Genomic DNA, 20,217 nt, shown 5'->3' on the forward strand with positions numbered 1-20,217 from the left:
CCAAGTGATTGTGGCCACAAATATCAATTGGAAATAAAAATGGAATTAAAACTGCCTCGACTGCCAAGTTCTTTAAATACTACGCAATCAAAATTCTTCTTCAATATGGATCTAATCACGCATCTACACTGCTCCGTCTTTTTTCCTTTGCTCTTATTATGACATGTATATATATATATGTAATGAAACTGTGGTTTGAAGGTGGCAGAGTGGAAAAGCATGATGACGCAATTTAGCACAACATATCTTGAAAGATCATGATCTTTATTTCTTCCATGCATATCAAATCATCCTTTTTCAGATAAGCTACTTCCTAATTATATTTGAATACATAAATTGCATTTTTAATTAGAACGTCATCTTAACTAAGCAGCAGCATGGTGTAAAAGCGTCTTGTCGGCAGGAAAGCTATGCGGGGAAAAGGGAAAGGTTATAGTTCTTTCATAGCAAGAAGGCTCAAGTTTCAGTTCACAGTTTTGGTTTAGAATTAATTTGATTGGACAAGAGGCATCTGCATTAAAACGTTACATAAGATAGAAAGTCTGGAACCTGTGAGAAGAGATGAATTTAGGGGCAGATTACAAAATTTAGAATGCTAATTTTGAGGTCGTCAATTATTTTTTTGAAACAGCTATCATATTTTATTATATCTTACATATATATATATATAGATAGATAGAAAGCGGGAGAGAGATGAGGGTGGTAAGAGTGGATGTGTATTTTTTTTTTTTTTTGTGTATACATGTATACATACACAATCCACTCTGTTACCACCCTCACTTCTCTCTGTATATATATATATATATATATATGTCATAATAAAAGCAAAGGAAATAACGGAGCAGTGTCGATGCTTGCTTAGATCCATATTGAAGAAGAATTTTGATTGCGTAGTATTTAAAGAACTTGGCAGTCGAGGCAGTTTTAATTCCATTTTTATTTCCAATTGATATTTGTGGCCACAATCACTTGGCACTCTAGTCGTGCCTTTCCACTGAAGATTTATATTTTTGATATTGTTGGGATAGAAAGCAAGCCAGCGAAATTACATCTTAGCACAGCAGAGAGCAAAAGCTGAAGTGCGTAGTTATGCAAGATGGAGGCACGCGAAGAGAAAAGTTTTGGTTTACAAGGCCAGTTTTAGTTCCCAATGATTACGTCATCAGAGCTGCGCCGATCATAGAGTGATCTAGAAATGACGCAATGCAAAGAAGTTATTACGATTTTAGAATAGAGATGAAGAATTAATGTTTATAGTTTAATCTATAATTTTGATTCATATATTTTTATCTTACATATATATATATATATATATGTTTGGTGCAACCTCACGCTTCGTGAGGTGCACAACTATATGTTATACAAGTCTATCCATATACAATATTTCAGCGTTCTACAGTTAATAGTTTTTTGAGTTATTCTAGATATATACACGTACGTATAAATGTCACGAAAAAATCACTTCTGAATCCCTTTTAAATACATTTCACAATCCAAACAAGAAGAACAAGAAGTTCTTTATTTTTTCTGTACATACAGATGTCACACAAAAAATCGTTCAAATGGATTCGATTACAATATTTCGTTTACTTCATACAAAGAAGTAAAAATTTAACTTCCAAAATTAATAGGTCATTCATCTTTTTTTTTTTTTTTTCTGCAGCATATAGAAATACACTAAATTTGAACTCCTAACCATTCAGCTGATTCCGCCTCAAGAATTAGCAAGACAATATTGAAAAATATTTTCCAATATCCCAGTTCTAGTGTTCACAGCCATTAATCACCATATCGCAGAGGATATAGCATGTAACGTAATCAGCCATAAACTGATCTCCAATTCTGTTATAAGTGATTTCTTTCGCCTTCTTAGTGTAGTGGTTTGCACGCTGGGCGCGTATTTCAGAGGTCTGTGGTTGGATTTCAGGCGAGGGCGTTGCTCATTTTTCATTACTTCTACTTCCTAAAAAATGGCCTAATGTCTCTACAGTTGAGCCCGAACTAAAAGGGTGGTGGACGACGATTCTCCCCACTCAGGATTTGGGGATTGGGTCCCCTAAAAATCCCAGTCGCCCTTTAAAAGGGGGAATATATATGACATTTCTCCAACCTTTTTAGCATTCATTCGTAGTGTAGTTGTCTGCACGCTGGGTGCGCATTCCAGAGGTCCGTGGCTCGACTCCCTGCGAACACGTTGCTCATTTTTCATCTCTCTGGCTTCAAAATAACCTAATGTCTCTACACTGTAAATACTCGATATCTCGTCTTTTGAAAACAAAATCTGGTGCAAGAGAAGGATATTAAGAGGGAAACAAATTTTTCCTGTTCTAATGTGCTATTCCTTAAGTTAAGTTATGAAAGTTTGGTGTCCTGAGAAGAAAGTTGCGAAATAATTCACCATGATCCAAATGCGTTAACACTGATGTGCATAAGAAGTACAAAATGCAATATACATTTTCTCTGTATTTCAAAGGCTCTATTCTCGAAAGTTAGTTCTGCTTTTTCTGAAATAACCTATATCTAATGCATAGTTTACTTTGTGAAACATACCTATCTAATTTTATTGACTTCGGTTAAGATGCAGAACTTTTAGAAACCCATACACGTTTTAATCTTTCGCTGAGATTATATGTATTTTATAATGCTATTTTACTTAGTACTTGAGCAAATTGTTTTCATGGATTATATAAAGTTTTCGTTAGTGAAATATACCGTTTTTCTTAGAGTTTGAAAGAAATCCTTAGAAAACAGAATAAGTATATGTGATTGTGCAATATAAAATTCCATATGCACAGGTGTTTCAAATAAGCGTAAAGCTACAACACAAACAATAAATTCAGCATTAATGTTTCACATAAAAGCGTAAAGCTATAACACGAGTAATAATTTCGTTATAAAAAAATTATTTGTTCCAGGTACTATTATAAACTCTTCTGTTTCGCACTTTAATGAAAACAAGGATGCAGACCAGGTTTTCAGAAACTGTGGTTGGTCCTCGTAATTTATTACCAATTACCCTGCTTCCGAAATTTTCATCCTAGTTTTAGCAGCAAAAGAGAAATTTAAAGCACTATCACTGTAGCGCTTCTTACCAGCACATATCCAAACAAAGAACAGCTACGCGAGAATTGGCAGAGTTCCAACATTTATTTAATTTTAACTAATAAGTTAAAGCTTATCTAAGCTCTAATACCCTTGAATTATTAAAACTTAATATAAATTTCCTGTTGTTAATTTAATTACTAAATGCGAGCACAAAATTAAATTCATTTTTATTAGCGGTATTAATAAAATATAAAGTATACTGATAGTGACATATGCTAAAATAATTGATTTCGAAGGATAAAAGAGTAAGGTTATCCGCTAAACATTCTAATTTATACAAGTGAAGAGTGTTTAAGAAACGCTGATGTAGACGGTACGTAACTAAAAATACATTGGCTCTTAGAAACTTAAGTTAACTGAGTTCAGAAAGAAAATTTTTTTTTTTTTTTTAAGTTTAAAGGGGCTTTGCCCTTGAAGGACTATCGTTATCGTTTTGCGATTTTGTGTTGTTGAATCACTATAAATGTCCGTTTCACTTTTCAAACTGCTGCTACCAAATATTAGAGTCCTGCATTATATTTGAAGAAATTAACTAATAAAAAATCTGCATAAATGTATGCATGTTTCTCGCATTGTGATAAAACAATGGTACATAGAGCCATCGAACGAACCTTTTATCTCCAGCGCGCGAAACTGTATGTCGGAAATTCTAAAGGTATGCTCATTTTAGAATTATTTTGAGACATTGCTATTGAACTGAATAATTGGAATAAATTATTTCTATAATTTACTGAATATTTATTAAATTAATAATAAATATTCAGTCAATAATAAACTGAATATTTATTAAATTATAAAAATAATTTATTTTTTTAATTTAAGTGCAAAGAACATGATATTTAATAAACAAAGGTAACACACGAGACGTTAAAAAAACGCCTCTTTGGACGTAATTTAAAATCTGAAACCTTTTAGATTTATTTTTATTTTTTTTTTTCAGTGAGAGAGAGCTACTATGCATATATCAAATAAGAGTATGTTATGAAGCTCTCAAAAATGTTTCCCACCAAAACTGGAGTAACGTTTTCTCTTAGTTTATCATAAGAAAACAGTATGTTTAGAAAAAAAGGAAAGAGAGAGAGAAAAATGCCATTTACAATCTTAACGCGCAACATACAGCATGGTGCAAAATTTATAGCGCAATTATAAAATCAAAACCATAAACGAACAACTACTTTTTATTTATTACTTTCTGTATAAAATAGTACTATAAAAGCTATAAAAGTGTCAACTCAGTGCGTGAATATGACACCTATGGAATCACGAGCCCTCTGCCTCTCTCTCTTTTCTAACAACTTTAGAAACTGTCTGTTACATAATATTTCGTCAGTAATGTTGATGACGGCATTTCTGACACGATCTTTCAATTTAAGCAAACGCAATTGAAGCGATTTGAATAGCATCTATAAAAAGTGTTTTTTAGAACCATTACTCTCAATATTCGAAGACGAAAATGCAGAATCCTTATTCTTGAAGTAAAAATTAAACAACAAAAGCTCCGTACTCAGCAGTCCAGCTATATTTATATATACATATATTGAACAAATAAATAAAATGATAATTCACGAGTACAAGAATGCTACCTCAACTTGTTCATATGGGGCTCATTGTGCTATGTGAATAAAAATATGCCATGCAACCTAGATGCTGATGGATTCTTCAAAATATGACAACGTGAATATAGCAATATCTGGATACCGGTAAAACTCCATAGAAGAGGAAAAATGCTCCATCTTTTTAACTGCATATATATCATAAAATTCATAGCCATGCAGATGACAGAAAATGTACCTTTTCATAAAAGTTACCGTATAAATTTAACGATTAATTCCTGCATAGTTCACATTGAACGTGTTAAAAAATCCAACTTTCATCTTAATTTTCGTTTGGCCCTGTTATACCTTTAAATGTGTTATTATTGTCATGCACTTTGTATTAATTATTTTTATATTTTATTTTTTTGTATTCGTTTTTTATACATTTGCTCTATACTTATCCATTTTCATGTGCCGGATTCCAAACAGCAAGCATATAGAAGAGTACTCATAACACATACAGTTTAATATAAGGTCTCATAAGAGTTTCGTATTAAGTAACCGATTATACTTAATTTCTTTCCTTTGATTCTTATGTTTCTACTTAACCCTCACCAAAAATTGCAAAGTTCTTAAACGGCACAAGTCAATAGACGCATCCACAAATTATCTCTGCTAAATTTCAAGCTCTCTCTACATAGTAGTATTTGCATTTTCCTAAAAGCTGGACATTTGGTAAATTTTATTCAAGTAAATACTCCTAATGAATGGGTTTGAGACATCTTACGAAAACAAAAATTGTGACTGATGAGTTTTTGCTAAAAGCCAATAGCTAATTATTATTAATTTAATCTTAATTGTGTCCCCTGAAGTCATAGTGTTTTGTGGATGTAAATTGTACGTTGCTGTTTATTATCTAATAATGTATAGAAAACAAAGTAAAGTTTTAAAATTATTTAAAATTTATTTTCATTATTTTATCATTTTATAATGTATGTGGTTATTTTAGAGCAATTGGAAAATCACACGAAACTGCATGAGTTAAGCCATGCAGGAGAGAAAATAATTGTGAAGTACTGTTAGGTTCTATTAAAAATAAAATGAATTAATACACGTTTAGCCACGATTAGATCTTGAAAATTCCATATATTTTTCCAAACGAAGTTCTAAGAAATTATCGAATTTCTTTGTGCGCGTCCTGTTATTTTATAGGACAACTGGCAACAAGATGTGCAGATTTTAAAACTTGAAAAACCCACCATTGAAGTTCTACGTCGCACCCTAATATTCTGTATAAGGTTATAAAATACAATAAACTTTTTTTTAAAATTTTGCTCATTTTCCTCTCTTTTTCCTGTATTAGTTTAAAAGGACTATCACTTTCGACACAGGATTCTGTGTTACTTCACTTAAGCCCTTGTTTCACTTTTCAGTCGAGTCTTTTGCCATTCGTAAAAACGCAAGATATTATTACTTCATGTGTTTTTTATAAAAATGCATTGTATATTTTTTCGCTTTAAATATTCCGAAGATATATTATGTTTCTATGTTCGTCTAAATATATATTCGTCGAATAGCCTAATATATATTGCACTCTTCCACTTGAGGTTATGTCTATTAATAATCTCTACTGATAAACCACTTAAAAAATATCCTTTTGGGAGATCTTTAAAATCTGAACCCTTTCAGTTGTTCTTTTCGTCTTTAAAGGTAGAAAAGGTTTTTAAAATGGGATCAAATTTGTACTTATGAATTCAACATTTGTTTCTACATACAGAAGAAAAGCAAATTCTACTTACATTATCTCCAGCACGTGGTTTCGTTGGGTGAACAGTGATATTAACGAACGATGGTGGAACTGCAATGAAAAATGATGAAGAGTTTATTATTTGCAAGAAATATAATATAGATTAGTTCTGTAATGTGTATTTCAAATATTTTTATTAATTATCTGTGACAAGCAATATAATTTGTTATTGATAAAGGTTTTCGTTATGAATTTTAATTATTCCAATTACTTTTGTTTCAGAGTTCTTATCATGCATACATATAATTTCTCTTTAGTATAAACAGTGATTTCATATTCTTTTCTTCGAATGAGTTAAATAAATAAAACAATGATCTGAAGAATAAAAAAATGTTCCTTTCTACAAACAGGTTATGAGAATATTCATTAAATGCAAATTTCAGTATTCCTGTGTTCGAACAACGACATTTTTTTGCAACCGCAAATTATCTTTTCTTCTTCTTATACACATTTACATTTAGTTCCGTGGGATATTTTAAATATTTATAACCAATAAATTACGCGACAGAAATCAAATTTTATTGCCCTGAAGCAAAGGCAAACGCGCTAAGATTTTATTTTACTTCTTTTATTTATTTACTTGTGTTTGCATATTTCGCAAAAATGTTCAACGTATATACGGCAAACCTCCTGGTGTCCAATAATAATATAATACAATTCGTAGCACTTCAGTGTCAGTGTGTGCTGGTTAACTAGAATCGCTGTTCGGTTGGATTGGGAATTTTCATTGTTTTAAACTTCTTTAATATGTATACATATATTATATATATATAGAGAGAGAGAGAGAGTGAAACACACACACACACACATATATATATAATAAATTTAAAATAAAGTTATTAAAAGTAAATTAAAAAGCCTAAAACTTGTGCCAAAGCTGCAGAGTAATAAAACAATAATTGGAAAGATTTCTTATTATAAATCATGAGTTATATATATATATATATATATATATATATATATATATATAATTTTAGAATTTAATTATTATCTCCTACGAGCTGTACTTCAATATATTTATTTAAACTATAATTAATTCAATTAAATCAATATGAAAGTAAACTAATTTAGCTATATGAGAAATAAATGTGAAATTAGGCTGAAGAATAGAAACCATTAAAAATGTTATTAAAATTTACCTGAAGGTATGTTTGATACATTATAAAATTATACAATTGAAACAAATGTTAAAAGAAATTTATACAATAGAAGCAAAATGTAAAAAGTCAAAATTAAATTATTCTTTGCTTGCTAAAGAAGAATTAACCTTTTAAGGGGAAATAATTTTCTTTCAGCAGATGCATGATATTTTGGGGATTATCGCGTCTCATCACAATCGATCATTGAAGTACAAACTAATAAATTGCTTGATGTGCACTAAAAGAAAAAAAAAAATAAAGATAATTTAAAGTTTAAATATTCATTCAATGATAACTGATTTCCCCGACACAATAATGTCACATTTTCATAATATTGATATGTATATATGTGTGTGTTAAGATATAAAACATATGAATAAAAATTATTAAGATATAAAACATATGAATAAAAATTATTAAGAAATTAAGTTTAATTCGAACAAATTACGAACTCAACTATCAATATCCCTTTAAATTTCTACTTTCAGTTATAAGGTGTTTCTCCCGCCTTCTTAGCAAGCCTGCGTGGTGTAGTGGTCAGCACACTCAGCGCGTAATTGAGAGGTCCGCGGTTCGATTCCCGCGAAGGCGTTACTAATTTTTCATCTTTCCTGCATCAAAAAAAAAAAATACCTGATGTCTCTATACAATCTAAAATATATCCCCTCTTCAACAATACCTATTGCACCATTTTTATGTCATCATTTCTCTGCAAATCGAAAGCTCTTGGTCAATCGTTGCTAAGGATTTTTTTTTTTTTTATTAAAAGAAACACAACAAGTTCCCCATGTACTACATAGTATCACATGGGGCTTACAGAAGTAAGTAAGAAACACAATACAAACTAAACAGAAGAGAAAATTGAAATAAAATTAAGGATGATTACACAGTTTTACAATGAATTGACAAAAAGTGTTAAAAGCACTTCTCTCAGAAATAAATTGGCAAAACTCTAGAGGCCAGTTAATATTAAAATTTTTCAGTCCCAGTTTCAAGACTTTTCTTTCGCTCTCATATTTAGGAGCTTTCTATATATCAATATCTCTATCTATATCTATATATGTATTATTTATTTAGCTGTTGATAACTTGATATTAGATGAAAGCTTGACTAGGAGGCAAAAACTCGCATCTGCTTTATGGCCGAATGACAAGGATTTTTACAAAGCATAGCTAGCTTGAAGGCTAAAAAATATCTTTTTATTTTCAGGGCATTAACAGTTAGACATCACGTAGCACAATGGGTGCAGTCGGAACCCCCTAATTTTATATAAAACGCAGTTAGTTTTAGAACAGAACAAAATACTGCGGAACAACGAACGCAGGTTACATAGGCTGTAACAGGGGAGAAAGTAATACATAGTAAGTAGTTTCTCATATTTAGGAGCTTTGCTAAGGATTGAAACAAAGGCTCCAAGCCTTTAAGTAGTACCAAAAACTACTTACTATGTATTACTTTCTCCCCTGTTACAGCCTATGTAACCTGCGTTCGTTGTTCCGCAGTATTTTGTTCTGTTCTAAAACTAACTGCATTTTATATAAAATTAGGGGGTTCCGACTGCACCCATTGTGCTACGTGATGTCTAACTGTTAATGCCCTGAAAATAAAAAGATATTTTTTAGCCTTCAAGCTAGCTATGCTTTGTAAAACTCCTTGTCATTCGGCCATAAAGCAGATGCGAGTTTTTGCCTCCTAGTCAAGCTGTCATCTAATATCAAGTTATCAACAGCTAAATAAATCATACATATATAGATATAGATAGAGATATTGATATTATATATATATATATGGGGGTGCCTATACTAACTTCTAGTAGTTTTATTTGACTAAATTTTGGTAGCAAGTTTAATGATTTAATTGACGATCAATGAATATCCGTTATTGCAATAGTAGTTCAATTTTAGTTATAAAATTCCTTCGTTTATTTTTCCCCCAAGTAAATTTTACAAATACTTTAATGTTATCTTTGGTTTACCTAATCTGTATATATATATAAGCGGTTTAAGTGTTTTTCGACGATAGTTTATTGTTGCCACTCGGAAAAAAATGAGCCCGGAAATTAACGTTTCCGCAGTTTTTAATTAATATCTCGGTCGATTAAAGTCGTGCGAAGAATAGAACGGTATCGATGGATTCGGGTAATTTTTTGGAATCCGTGGATACGCATCTAGAATTTCAAATCGGCGCCGTTCCGTAGATATTCGAGAAAACAAATTGGCACGTAGCCAAATCAATCTAATAGGAAAAACCCGAGAAAGAAAGAAGAAAATGTAGGGAAAACGTGGGAGAAAATTAGTTTTTAATTAATATCTCAGCTAATTAAAGTCCCACAAAGACGCGAAGGGTCAAAATGGCGTGCCACGGACCTGCGGAATCCAACGGTGTGCTTCGCTAAGCCCGACAACCGGCCGTTAAGGAGGAGATGATGTTACTTCACCTCATATAAATATGCGGCTTAAGTACCTGTTTGTCGTCGATAATTTATTGGTTGCTTGCGTAACTGCACTAGCCACTAGGGTGAAGTTGACACGGCACAAGGTTGCCGTTTCAATTGAGACGTAGACAATTTCCTGTAAAACTTGCCTTTCTATGAGCATCCTTTGCTATAAGTCTCAGAGCCAAACGTTTAAGCGTGTTGGCATTTTTTTACCTGAGCCTGCATTTGGACACTGTCAACTTTATGTTACCTGTTCAAGAGTTTATGAAAGAATGGACGTAAAATTAAAAATAATTAATGATCCTCTGCAAGGCTAGCTTCAAAATGATGGAAAGATCTACACAAGAAATGTTGTGTACAAAGAAATCTTTGACATGTGAATTAATATTTTATTATTTATATCACCTTTATTTATTGCGCTAGCGGTGGCTCTTAAGAAATATACCGTCAGTGGTTTCCTTCATCGCACTCTACTTTAAGCAATTAAGCAAGTAGGAGGGGGAAACCCCGTGGGCAGTAAGCAAAAGGGCGTCATCGCCGCCTACCCTGGGTAATTCAGTTTGAATTAGCACAAATCATTTTAATTACAATTTATAATATCTAGAACAGCGGTCATTTCGTATGACCGCCGGGCGTTCTGATTATTTTATAACACGCTTTCTTATTTCCAGTTCCATATTCTTCAATCATTATTTAATATCTAATTTATATCTATATGTTTGTATCATAAGAATAAAATACTTTTAAATAAATTTAATTTAAATACAAGTTTAATTAATTCTTTGCGCCATTGCTGCAAGGAATGAAATTTAAATTTAAACAAATTTAAATTTTAACAAACATGTATATACGTAAAAAAAGCAAATTTAATGTTAAAATAATTAAAAAATGTGCAAATATATAAAAGAATTAATTTTCGAACTAATCTACAATATCATTTAAATTCAGATAGCATAAGTAAATCAAGTGCAAAAACAAACCATGAAAATAAATTCACCAATTTAGCAAATTAAAATTAATCTAAAAAAAAAAATAATAAATGCATAAGTGAAGGACTGTTGAGCAGGCAGGAGACAGACTTATCAAGGAGAAGTTGCCTCCAAACCTAACTCTCCAATCATTCAATTCGTGTTTCGTCATTCATGCAGGCAAGAGTAAAAGTCAAAACCAAACGTAAAGAGTGAAGAATGTCCAAAAAGAAATACCAATAAAGTGGTACCTTTAGAAATTAGCAATTAAAAATTAAAGTTCTAAAAGGAAAATACCAATAAAGCCTTTTGAGAAATAAGCAATGTAAAGTCTAGTATTAAATTAAACATTTTTAAAAAATTTATTTAAAAAAATTTTTAAAAAATTTTTTAAAATAAATTTTTCAGAAAAATTAATTCAGAAACCAATGCATTTTAGAAAACTTTGTTTACGGAAACCTCTCCGACACGAATATGCATATCAATAAAAAGAAACTAAAAAGGAACTAGACATAATTTATAAACCAATAAGAAACAAAAAGAACTAATTGATAATTTAAAAAAAAACAAGTATATACTTAAAAGTATAATTTCATATCTAGAAAATACTAAAATACTACATAAAAAATATTAAAAAAATACTTAAAGCAAGTAAATAGTAAGTTTTAATTCTAACTTACCTTCTATATTAGCGTTGGGGTCTGCAAAAGTGTTTCCAAAGTGATGAAAGTGTTTTCTTCAAATTATATAGATGGCGCTATGTAAAGTTGAGTGCCAAGCTGCTTTCTTTGTTTTATTAAAATTTTTTTGCAAACTTTAATATTAAAATATTTAAATATAAATCTAGAAAAAATTAAAGATCCTAAAAGTATGTAATTCAAGTTTTAATTTTAACTAATCAACTATTTAGGGTAGGGAGTTAAGTAGCTGAGCCAATCAAGAGATGTAAGTTTGCTTTGCAATTATCATAAAAAGAGTACTAATCGAAGTAAAGTAGAGTTAAGTGGTTATTGTGAATTAATAAATGTAAACTGTTTGTAATGTGAAATGTGTGTTCTGTTGCAAAATTGTGTAAATATTGCAAATAATAACGTTAAGTGAAAAAAAAAATTGTGAAAATTGCAAATAATTAAAAAGTAATTAAGTAAAGCTGAAATGTTTTAAAATTTTTTAAAAATAAGTTTTAAAGTAAAATTTAAAGTCTTAAAATGCCTTAAAAATTCTTAAAAATTTCCCAAAAATTCCCTAAAAAAGTTAATTAAAAGTTATATTTAATGAAAGAAAATATTGAAAGTTTAATGAACTTCATTTCAACTGGTATATCAAAACTTAACTAAATACTGGCTAAAATATGGAAAATTAGAAGAAGAAGATTAAAATCTTCACTCAATTCGGGCTATAATTGAGACTTTTGAAAGGAGTTGGCCCTTTATTAGTAAAAGGAAAGAATCCAGTGTTGATTAAATATACATATTTACAAATTTATTTACAATAAAATTTACAAGATAATTCCTTTACTCTTCTATATCCTCCATTACCCTCCATCTAAGGTTTAAGGTAATGTTATCCTACCAAAAGGAGGCAAAAAATTATAAAGTAAAGTTAATGCCTGCCTTTTTAATATATAAATTAATAAATTTTGGTGGTACTTGGTCATCAACTTGAACTTTAATTAGCTTTATTATTTCTTCCTTTAAATCTTCTATTTCAGTACACATATTTTTTATTCTGATTATTTAGCTATGAAACGTGTTTTCTATTACTTTTCTAGAAATATTAAAGTTCCAATTAATTAGCTTAATAGTATAAAAATGGAAATTCCTTCTTTTATCATATAATTTAATTTTGCTGTGTTTAATGATTAGCAGGTCTAGTTATTCAATAGTATCTTGATTCGTATTCGTTTTATTAAGTGTTAAACTATTTGGGTACATTTTGAATTGCTCAAAAGCAGAATTATTATTGAAAGTTATAATATCATCTATGTATCTAAATGTATGTGCAAATAGCTTTAATTCATTCTTATTTAAAGGTAGTTGGAATTTATATTCATAAGTAAAAAGAAATAGGTTACAAATTTGTGTAGAACTGTTTGCTCCCATAGGAGTTCCTCTCACCTGCTGAAAGATCTTATTATTGAATTTAATGTAGTTATTAAATAATGCACAATTCAGATAAGTATTCCATCTTTCAATACAAAGGATGTCGAGTATGTCAGGAAAAATGTGTGGGAGTTGCATTAAACTAGTAAAAATTTCTTCTAATGGTAGAGAAGTATAAAGGTTTTCAAAGTCATAGCAGTTAATGTTCTTGATTTTTAAACTTTTAAATCTGTTGAAAACTGGAGCATTATTATAAATAATCCAACTATAATTGTGTTGTTTGTTAACGAGTTGTTGGATTAAATTACAGATTTTTTAAAGTTTAATTGCAAATATGTAATCTATATTCTTTTTATAATTATTTGTACCATTAGCAATAAATCTAAATTTGAGTGGTGATTTATGAAATTTTGGGAGAGCATATAGATTTGCTAATCTATTGTAGTTAGATGGTTGTGAAATTTGCAGTTTCTTATGAAATGCTTTTAGCTTTTTTGCAATAACCTTTTCTTGTATATTGGTGAGTTTGTAAGTAATGGCATTATTTAGTTCAGTATTAATTAATGAGACATAAAAAAAATTCATATTATGCTAAAATTATTATTGGCTTTGTCAATTTTGGTGATTATGAACTTTTGTTTCAAATCTTGCAATGTTTGTATCTATAAATCTTGCAATGTATAATATGTTTGTATCTATTTAGATTAATGTTTTTTTCAATGGCGGGCACTATTCATTATAGACGTTAGCCACTACGAGGGACAGAGACGGTGGTCAAATTAAAATTACGGAGGTACCTAATAGGTGTGCCACCTTTGCTTCCTAAAAAAGGACAGACAATTTACATCCATGCCTTCTCCGAGATTCGAAACCAGACACTTCGGTACGGCAGTCAGAGTTACCAACTACTTTCCCGTCCAACAGTCACGTATGTAATATATAGATAGGAATTTTTCGGTTACAGTGACCCAGCCTTGGGCGTTCTGCCCTTATAAAAGTTTGAGAGAGATTTCAATTTAATTTAATTTGTAATTATATCAATAATCCAAAATGTACTGTCTTATTCTACTCATGTAAATAAACTCGCATGACGTAAGGCATTCGACAGTTAGAATTTTTATGCTAGAGTGTAATGTTATTTTCTAGCATGTTCTTTTCACGTTCTTTTCACGATTGCTTTTGCATGGCATAACTTTGGTTTAAGTTTCGTCTTTGAACTTACTCCTATAGCTATACCGTTCAACAAAGTAAGTGTTGGATCATTAACTTTCACTACATTCGCCATAAAATGGACCTCGCCATCAATATTTTTAGTTTATTGCTAACCTACTTTCTTGCCTCAAAAAGAAGAAAGACATTAGTTTCTTATTTAATTTATCATTATAATATTCGGTGATTATATAGGGATATTATTACTTCACCTTTCAACAAGAAATATGAAAAAAGGAAAAGGATATTATTAGGTCAAAAGGGACATTATTCTCGAAACGGCGTTTTATGTCCAAAAGCGTAAATGCTTTATATCGCATTTGAAACTGTTGCCACCAAATATTATCGTCCTGTATTACATTTAAAGAAATTAAGTAATGAAGAATTAGAGTGAATGTATATATGTTTCTGGCATTGTGAGATAGCAACGATACCTAGAGCATTAAATTCTGAAAAATGTAGTCCTACACCCAAACATGGGCACCTGGGAGCTCGAAATATGAATTTCGGGTTTCATTTATTATCTCTTTCATATTTCGAAATCTTTAATGAATTTTTGATAAACAAACTCAACGACTTAAAAGCAAGTAGTGGCAACACTGTATGGAATAAAAAAAAATTAACGTTAATAATAAAACGACAAAAGAAGTTTTATAAAGTTATCTTAATAAGAATATTGAGTTTTGGTATCATGAACGGGGAAAAGACTGGGAAAGAAAATAAATAAAAATCCAGAAAAATGTATGGCAGCACTTAACGATGCATCGGGAATTTTAAAAGTGTTCTGCTATGCTGCATTTTAAATGTTTGTAATTTTGCTCTTGAAACGTATATCGCGTAAGTTCAAGGAAAGTGATGTTTAATTATAAAGCTAAAAGGAGAAAAAAAAGTTTGAACTAGTGAGTGTGATAGCAGACTGGTAGATTGCAACCTCAGAGAGAGAATAGAAAACCTTAACAAACCCTTTTGAGCGACAGTTCAAATCTCAAGGCTTTCTGATTTTTATTACTTCCTTGTACGAAGTAAAAAGAAAGTACTGTAATCGCGAAAAGTTTCAGGCATCATATTTCAAAGCAAATATCCATTTTCATCGCTATCGAATGCAATTTAACGATGTTTTTGCTTGACATCGGTTCGTAAGGAGAAGAATAAAGAACACTGTCCCCCCCCCAACAAATTGTAAAACTAATTTAAAAAATGAATTCTGAAGAGAATTTTCGTGGCGTCTGTGCGTACGTACCTACCTACGGATGTACATCTCGCATAACTCAAAAATGAGTAAATTTTGTATATAGGACTGCTATAACATATAGATGTGCACTTCGTATTTTGGTTGCAATCGGCCGCACCAAACTTATATAAGTATATTTATATATATATCCACTCTGTTACCTGGTTCAGTGATCTTAGTTTCTTTACTTTATTTTTATAAATATTGCATTTTTTGCTTTAAAAATGATTGAATTTTGGTGTTCTTATCTTCCGTTTAAGGTTTTTATGCCTTTAGTAAATCTGTATGCAATATTTTTAAAATTATCAACAATTTAAAAGTTGTTTAAGTTCCGCTAAGCTTAGTAATTTTTCCCATGTCGGCCAATGCTTCTTTACATTTGAAACAACAGAATAGTAGATTTGTTGCCAATCTAGAGAAAGTAAGCTTCGCAATAACAAAGATAACGCCTTCTTTTATTATTGCGAATTAAATCGTGCTTAATCCTTTCTGGAATTTTTTTCGAGGAAATAAGTGTTTAAGATTTACTTCATAATTTCCAATACAGTCATTTTGAGTTGTTAGGTATTTTTGCCTTGTCGCGAAATGAGAACTGAAATAATTGAATCAGAAATACTGAATCGTCTGTGAAAAACTGTTCCTTTTTTGTTTTCGTTGTTGTTCTTTGCTTAATTTGTCTTATACATCGTTTTAGATTTATTATAATATTTAAATAGTACATTTGGCAATGATTAGATAATTCTTAAGATGATATAATTAAGATTCTTAAGATGATTTTAGATAATTCTTAAGATGATATAAATTTTGTGCATTCTATATTAAAAAATGATTGCACTGTAGGGCTGTTAAGTGAACCTAAGGCCAGAGTGTCGCTATAATAAACAAACATAGTGAATTTTAAAGAGTGCATCTATTCTATTGTCGTTTATGCGCTATCGACGAAGTAGATTTAAATGGTAAAAAAATATACTGAATTGTAAAGAATGCATTTATTCTATTGTAGTTTGCGCGCTATCGACGAAGTAGATTTAACTCAATCCAATAAGTTTAAATGAAATGCAGAAAAAATGCGTATAGTTTTATATTCCTTACAAAGAAGTCATGTGGTGCACAAACCAGATTTTTTTTATTATCGTTACTCGTATTACAAGTACGTTATTATTATGTATAATCCATACTAATATTATTAACAGGATATAGTTTTCTGAGGCTGTACATAAAAGAGAGCATGTTTAAGAATAAACTGAGAACTGCCGAAAATTTTAGTGCTCAGAGGAATTTTAGTGCCCTGCAGAATAGGAAGGCGGGTGGAGCTGAAACTTTCGAACACAATACAAAACTAAAACAAACAAAAAAACAAAAAAAAAAAAAAAAAAAAAAAAAAAGGAGGGCTTCATTTTTCCTAACAACTTAGTCATAAATTTTATTGCCAGCCATACCATACTGAAAGTACCTGTTCTCGTAATGTCAAGTAATGACAATTCTAATAGATTTATTCGTTGAACATGAGAAATAATTTTGTTTTCTACGCATTACTCAAAGAGTTGATTCTTAAGTACATAGTTGCTTGGCTAATGGAAAATTTCATGCAGAAATACATCCATGCACTCACTTATCGATGCACTCATATATATATATATATATATATGTAATAATAAAATTCCATAGTCAAGAATACACTTAAAATTCTAACTGTATGTTCTTTTCAATGTGTTAACATGCGATGTAGCCAGGAAAATGTTTAATTTCGCATGCAGAAAAATCTATATTTTGCCCTTGCATGGCCATGTACTTTGCCCTTGTATTGTTTTCGGAGTGTAGCTTCAGATAGTTGCGAGATCCGGACGATACCCGACTAGTCGATGTAAGCCGTCCGGGTGTCCTGACCTGCTCTCGCCTGTCACCTGTATATTCTTTTCATTTTTTAATGGCGACGTTCTCTTATTTGAAAATACGTGGAATTAAATCCACAGGCCCGTAGTCAAGTTGCTTTTTCACATTAGAATTAGTTTCAGTTTCGTTGTTCTCATTTCGGAATGGGCAGATTTGAGTGATAACAATTTGGTATCCCTTTTTAGGTACATATTCTACAAGGTGATGGAGCTATACCGTCAAAATTACTATTAGTATGGTGACTTAACATTTTCTTTACGTTGTTGATATTTCTGTTAGAATTATTTCCAATTTGTTGAAAACTATGAGGTTTGTAATTAGATGCATTGGGTCGATTATCAATAAACTGATGATTATTATTTCGGAAATTAGCTTGTCTGAATTGTTGACTATTCCTATTTCTGTTATAATTTTGTGAATTTTCAACTTTAAATTCATGAATTTGTCGAAGTTTGTGGGCTTGTTCTAGACAAGTTATCGGATCATCGGGACTTTGAACAATCATCAAAGACTTTAAGTGACAAACCTTCTAAAATAATTGATTTATCCTAATTAAGCTGCTTACCCTCTTCAATTTTCTTTCGAAGTAATTTGTGATGTTTTCTCAAATTTTATGGTTATCACTACACATTTCAGGATAATATCAAATCTTACTTAGAATACTATTAATTAGAATAAGACTTGAAATTTAAATAAACTCGTAATTACTTTAACATAATATATTTAAAACAAACTATTGTCGTAGCAACTTAGTTCGCACACTGAGAAAAAATAATTTCTTAAAATCTATGTTCATACTTGGCTGTTGAGTACCCTATTTAATCCTGCCGACTCCTTGTGATCTACCAGCTTTAGTCGTAGCTTAAATTATCAGACGATAAGTTTTTTTTTTTTTTTTAAAAAAGATCCATTTATTATTATTCAGGAGAAATAGCAGTTACAAAATCAGATATCCGGAGTAAATAAAAAGAATTACTAATAACTTTTCGTATGAAGTTTACTGCATCGTGACAATTAAGAAAAAGCCCCCGATATTCTTTTGCGAGTCCTTTTATAGCCTCTGGAAAGGCGCAGCTTCCAAGAAATGACGTCAGCCAATCCAGTTCGGTTTAAATATTTCTATAACTGTACGTGTAGAAAAGGCGGGAAAAACAACTTGACTACGGGGCTATATGTGGTTTTATGTTTTATGTCATATATATATATATATATATATATATATATATATATGACATAAAACATAAAAACACATATACATATGGAACATAGAAAGAAGCACACATATGAGAGACATAACCGCAACTCCTTTGAATGAGTTCGCTAAGTAATGACTAAGGACTCGAAATCAGTTGAATAATAGCTGAGAGAAGGAATTCTATGCCATGTTGAGTTGTTTATTTACTCTCAGAGAATCTTTCTATTCTGCTTTTATTTCAACGATCTACAAAATTCTTTTCTCTTGACCAATTCCGATAGTCAAAGGCGCCTGCAGATATAAAGGTGCATCATTTTTCGCTGCTTACCAAGAATGATTTTTTTTTATCAGGTATTCTGAGAGCTGGAGAAAGAAATAAGGGCTTCCGGGGAAAATAATTTGTGTGTGTGTCCGGCATCGCGGCATGACGGTATGCATCTTGGAAACCCCATCACGCCCGGAATCATACTTATGGCTACCTATTTCGAGACTGTATCGATCGCAATTTAAGCAATCTATGGTCCTCTGCCCTGCTTTTGGCTCCATCGCAGAGTCACACGGTGGTATTCGTCGTATATCAAAGTCCAATTCCGTTTAGAAAAAAAAACTCCCTTTTTCTGCCCCCTTTCTCTTTCGTTATCGCTGCCCGATCGGCTACACACACAAATAAAATCGAGATTATTTTTTGTGTGTACCTTGTTTTTATCTAGAACCTACTCTGAGCCTTTATCGTTTTCTGGGCTCGTGGCGTAAAAACAATAATCGGCGATGTTCCGTCCTCGTAAAAACCGATAGCGGTTATGATTCTTGGCGAGTTCTTTATGGCTGTTTGACTCGATATTTTAGATCGAAATTTCCATAAAAGGAAGAGAAAAGAGCCCACTGTCTCGAATAGGTGACGCTCATCCGATCATTTTGTCTTGTCGATTCACATGTTCTGCAGACCTATTTCTTATAATACTTTGAGAAGAGTTGAGCCTCCATATCTAGTTCGTGAATGTGCAGTTTATCACGCAAGGATAAGTAAACCGAGCAGTTATTTGATTTTTCCTTTAAGCGCGATGGAAGTTTTTTCATTGTAATTTTACTCAGCAACGTTTCAGGAGGAGGGCAAAAAGCAAAACCTGAATTAAATTAGATGCTCTTAGTTTCCATTGCAAATGCTGTAGCACTTAAACAATAGGAGAATCTGCATTATATTATATTATTTCAAGTAATCATATTTCTGTAATGCTAATCTTAAATTTCATTGAAAATCATTTAAATCTTTTTATTGCGAACGTATTGAAACACTATTATGTTGTCTTTCATAAATGACCATGATAAAAGCGAAGGCATATTTCATTTCTAATGCTAGTAGCAGAGAGTAAAATTTAATTACATTTAAACATTCTATTGGTTTTAATATATGTGATAGGTATGTATTGTAAATATAACAGATTTAATAATACAGTGCAAAAGTAGACAGGACAAAAGGATGTTACCATCAGTGAAAAGAGTATTATCATTAACAATAAGGGTATAATTCTGTCGCTGTATTATACCACATAAAGATATTACATGGCATAATGGTAGGGCAAGGAATATTAACTATAC

General features: G+C 31.1%; 1 protein-coding gene across 3 annotated transcripts in view; it reads right to left on the reverse strand.

The window, feature by feature from the left end:
• Positions 1 to 20,217, reverse strand: part of LOC118185412 (nephrin-like) — a 1,505,573-nt gene that overhangs the window by 595,892 nt on the left and 889,464 nt on the right. For all 3 annotated transcript variants that reach the window (XM_085813712.1, XM_085813714.1, XM_085813713.1), the window contains one exon: positions 6,440 to 6,498. In XM_085813712.1, coding sequence (XP_085669838.1) covers positions 6,440 to 6,498 — 59 coding nt within the window. The remainder of the gene's footprint in view (positions 1 to 6,439; positions 6,499 to 20,217) is intronic.

The sequence above is a fragment of the Stegodyphus dumicola genome, chromosome 3 (assembly GCF_044657685.1).
Source record: "Stegodyphus dumicola isolate Sdum_Otavi_A_Nest chromosome 3, ASM4465768v1".
NCBI lineage: Eukaryota > Metazoa > Arthropoda > Arachnida > Araneae > Eresidae > Stegodyphus > Stegodyphus dumicola.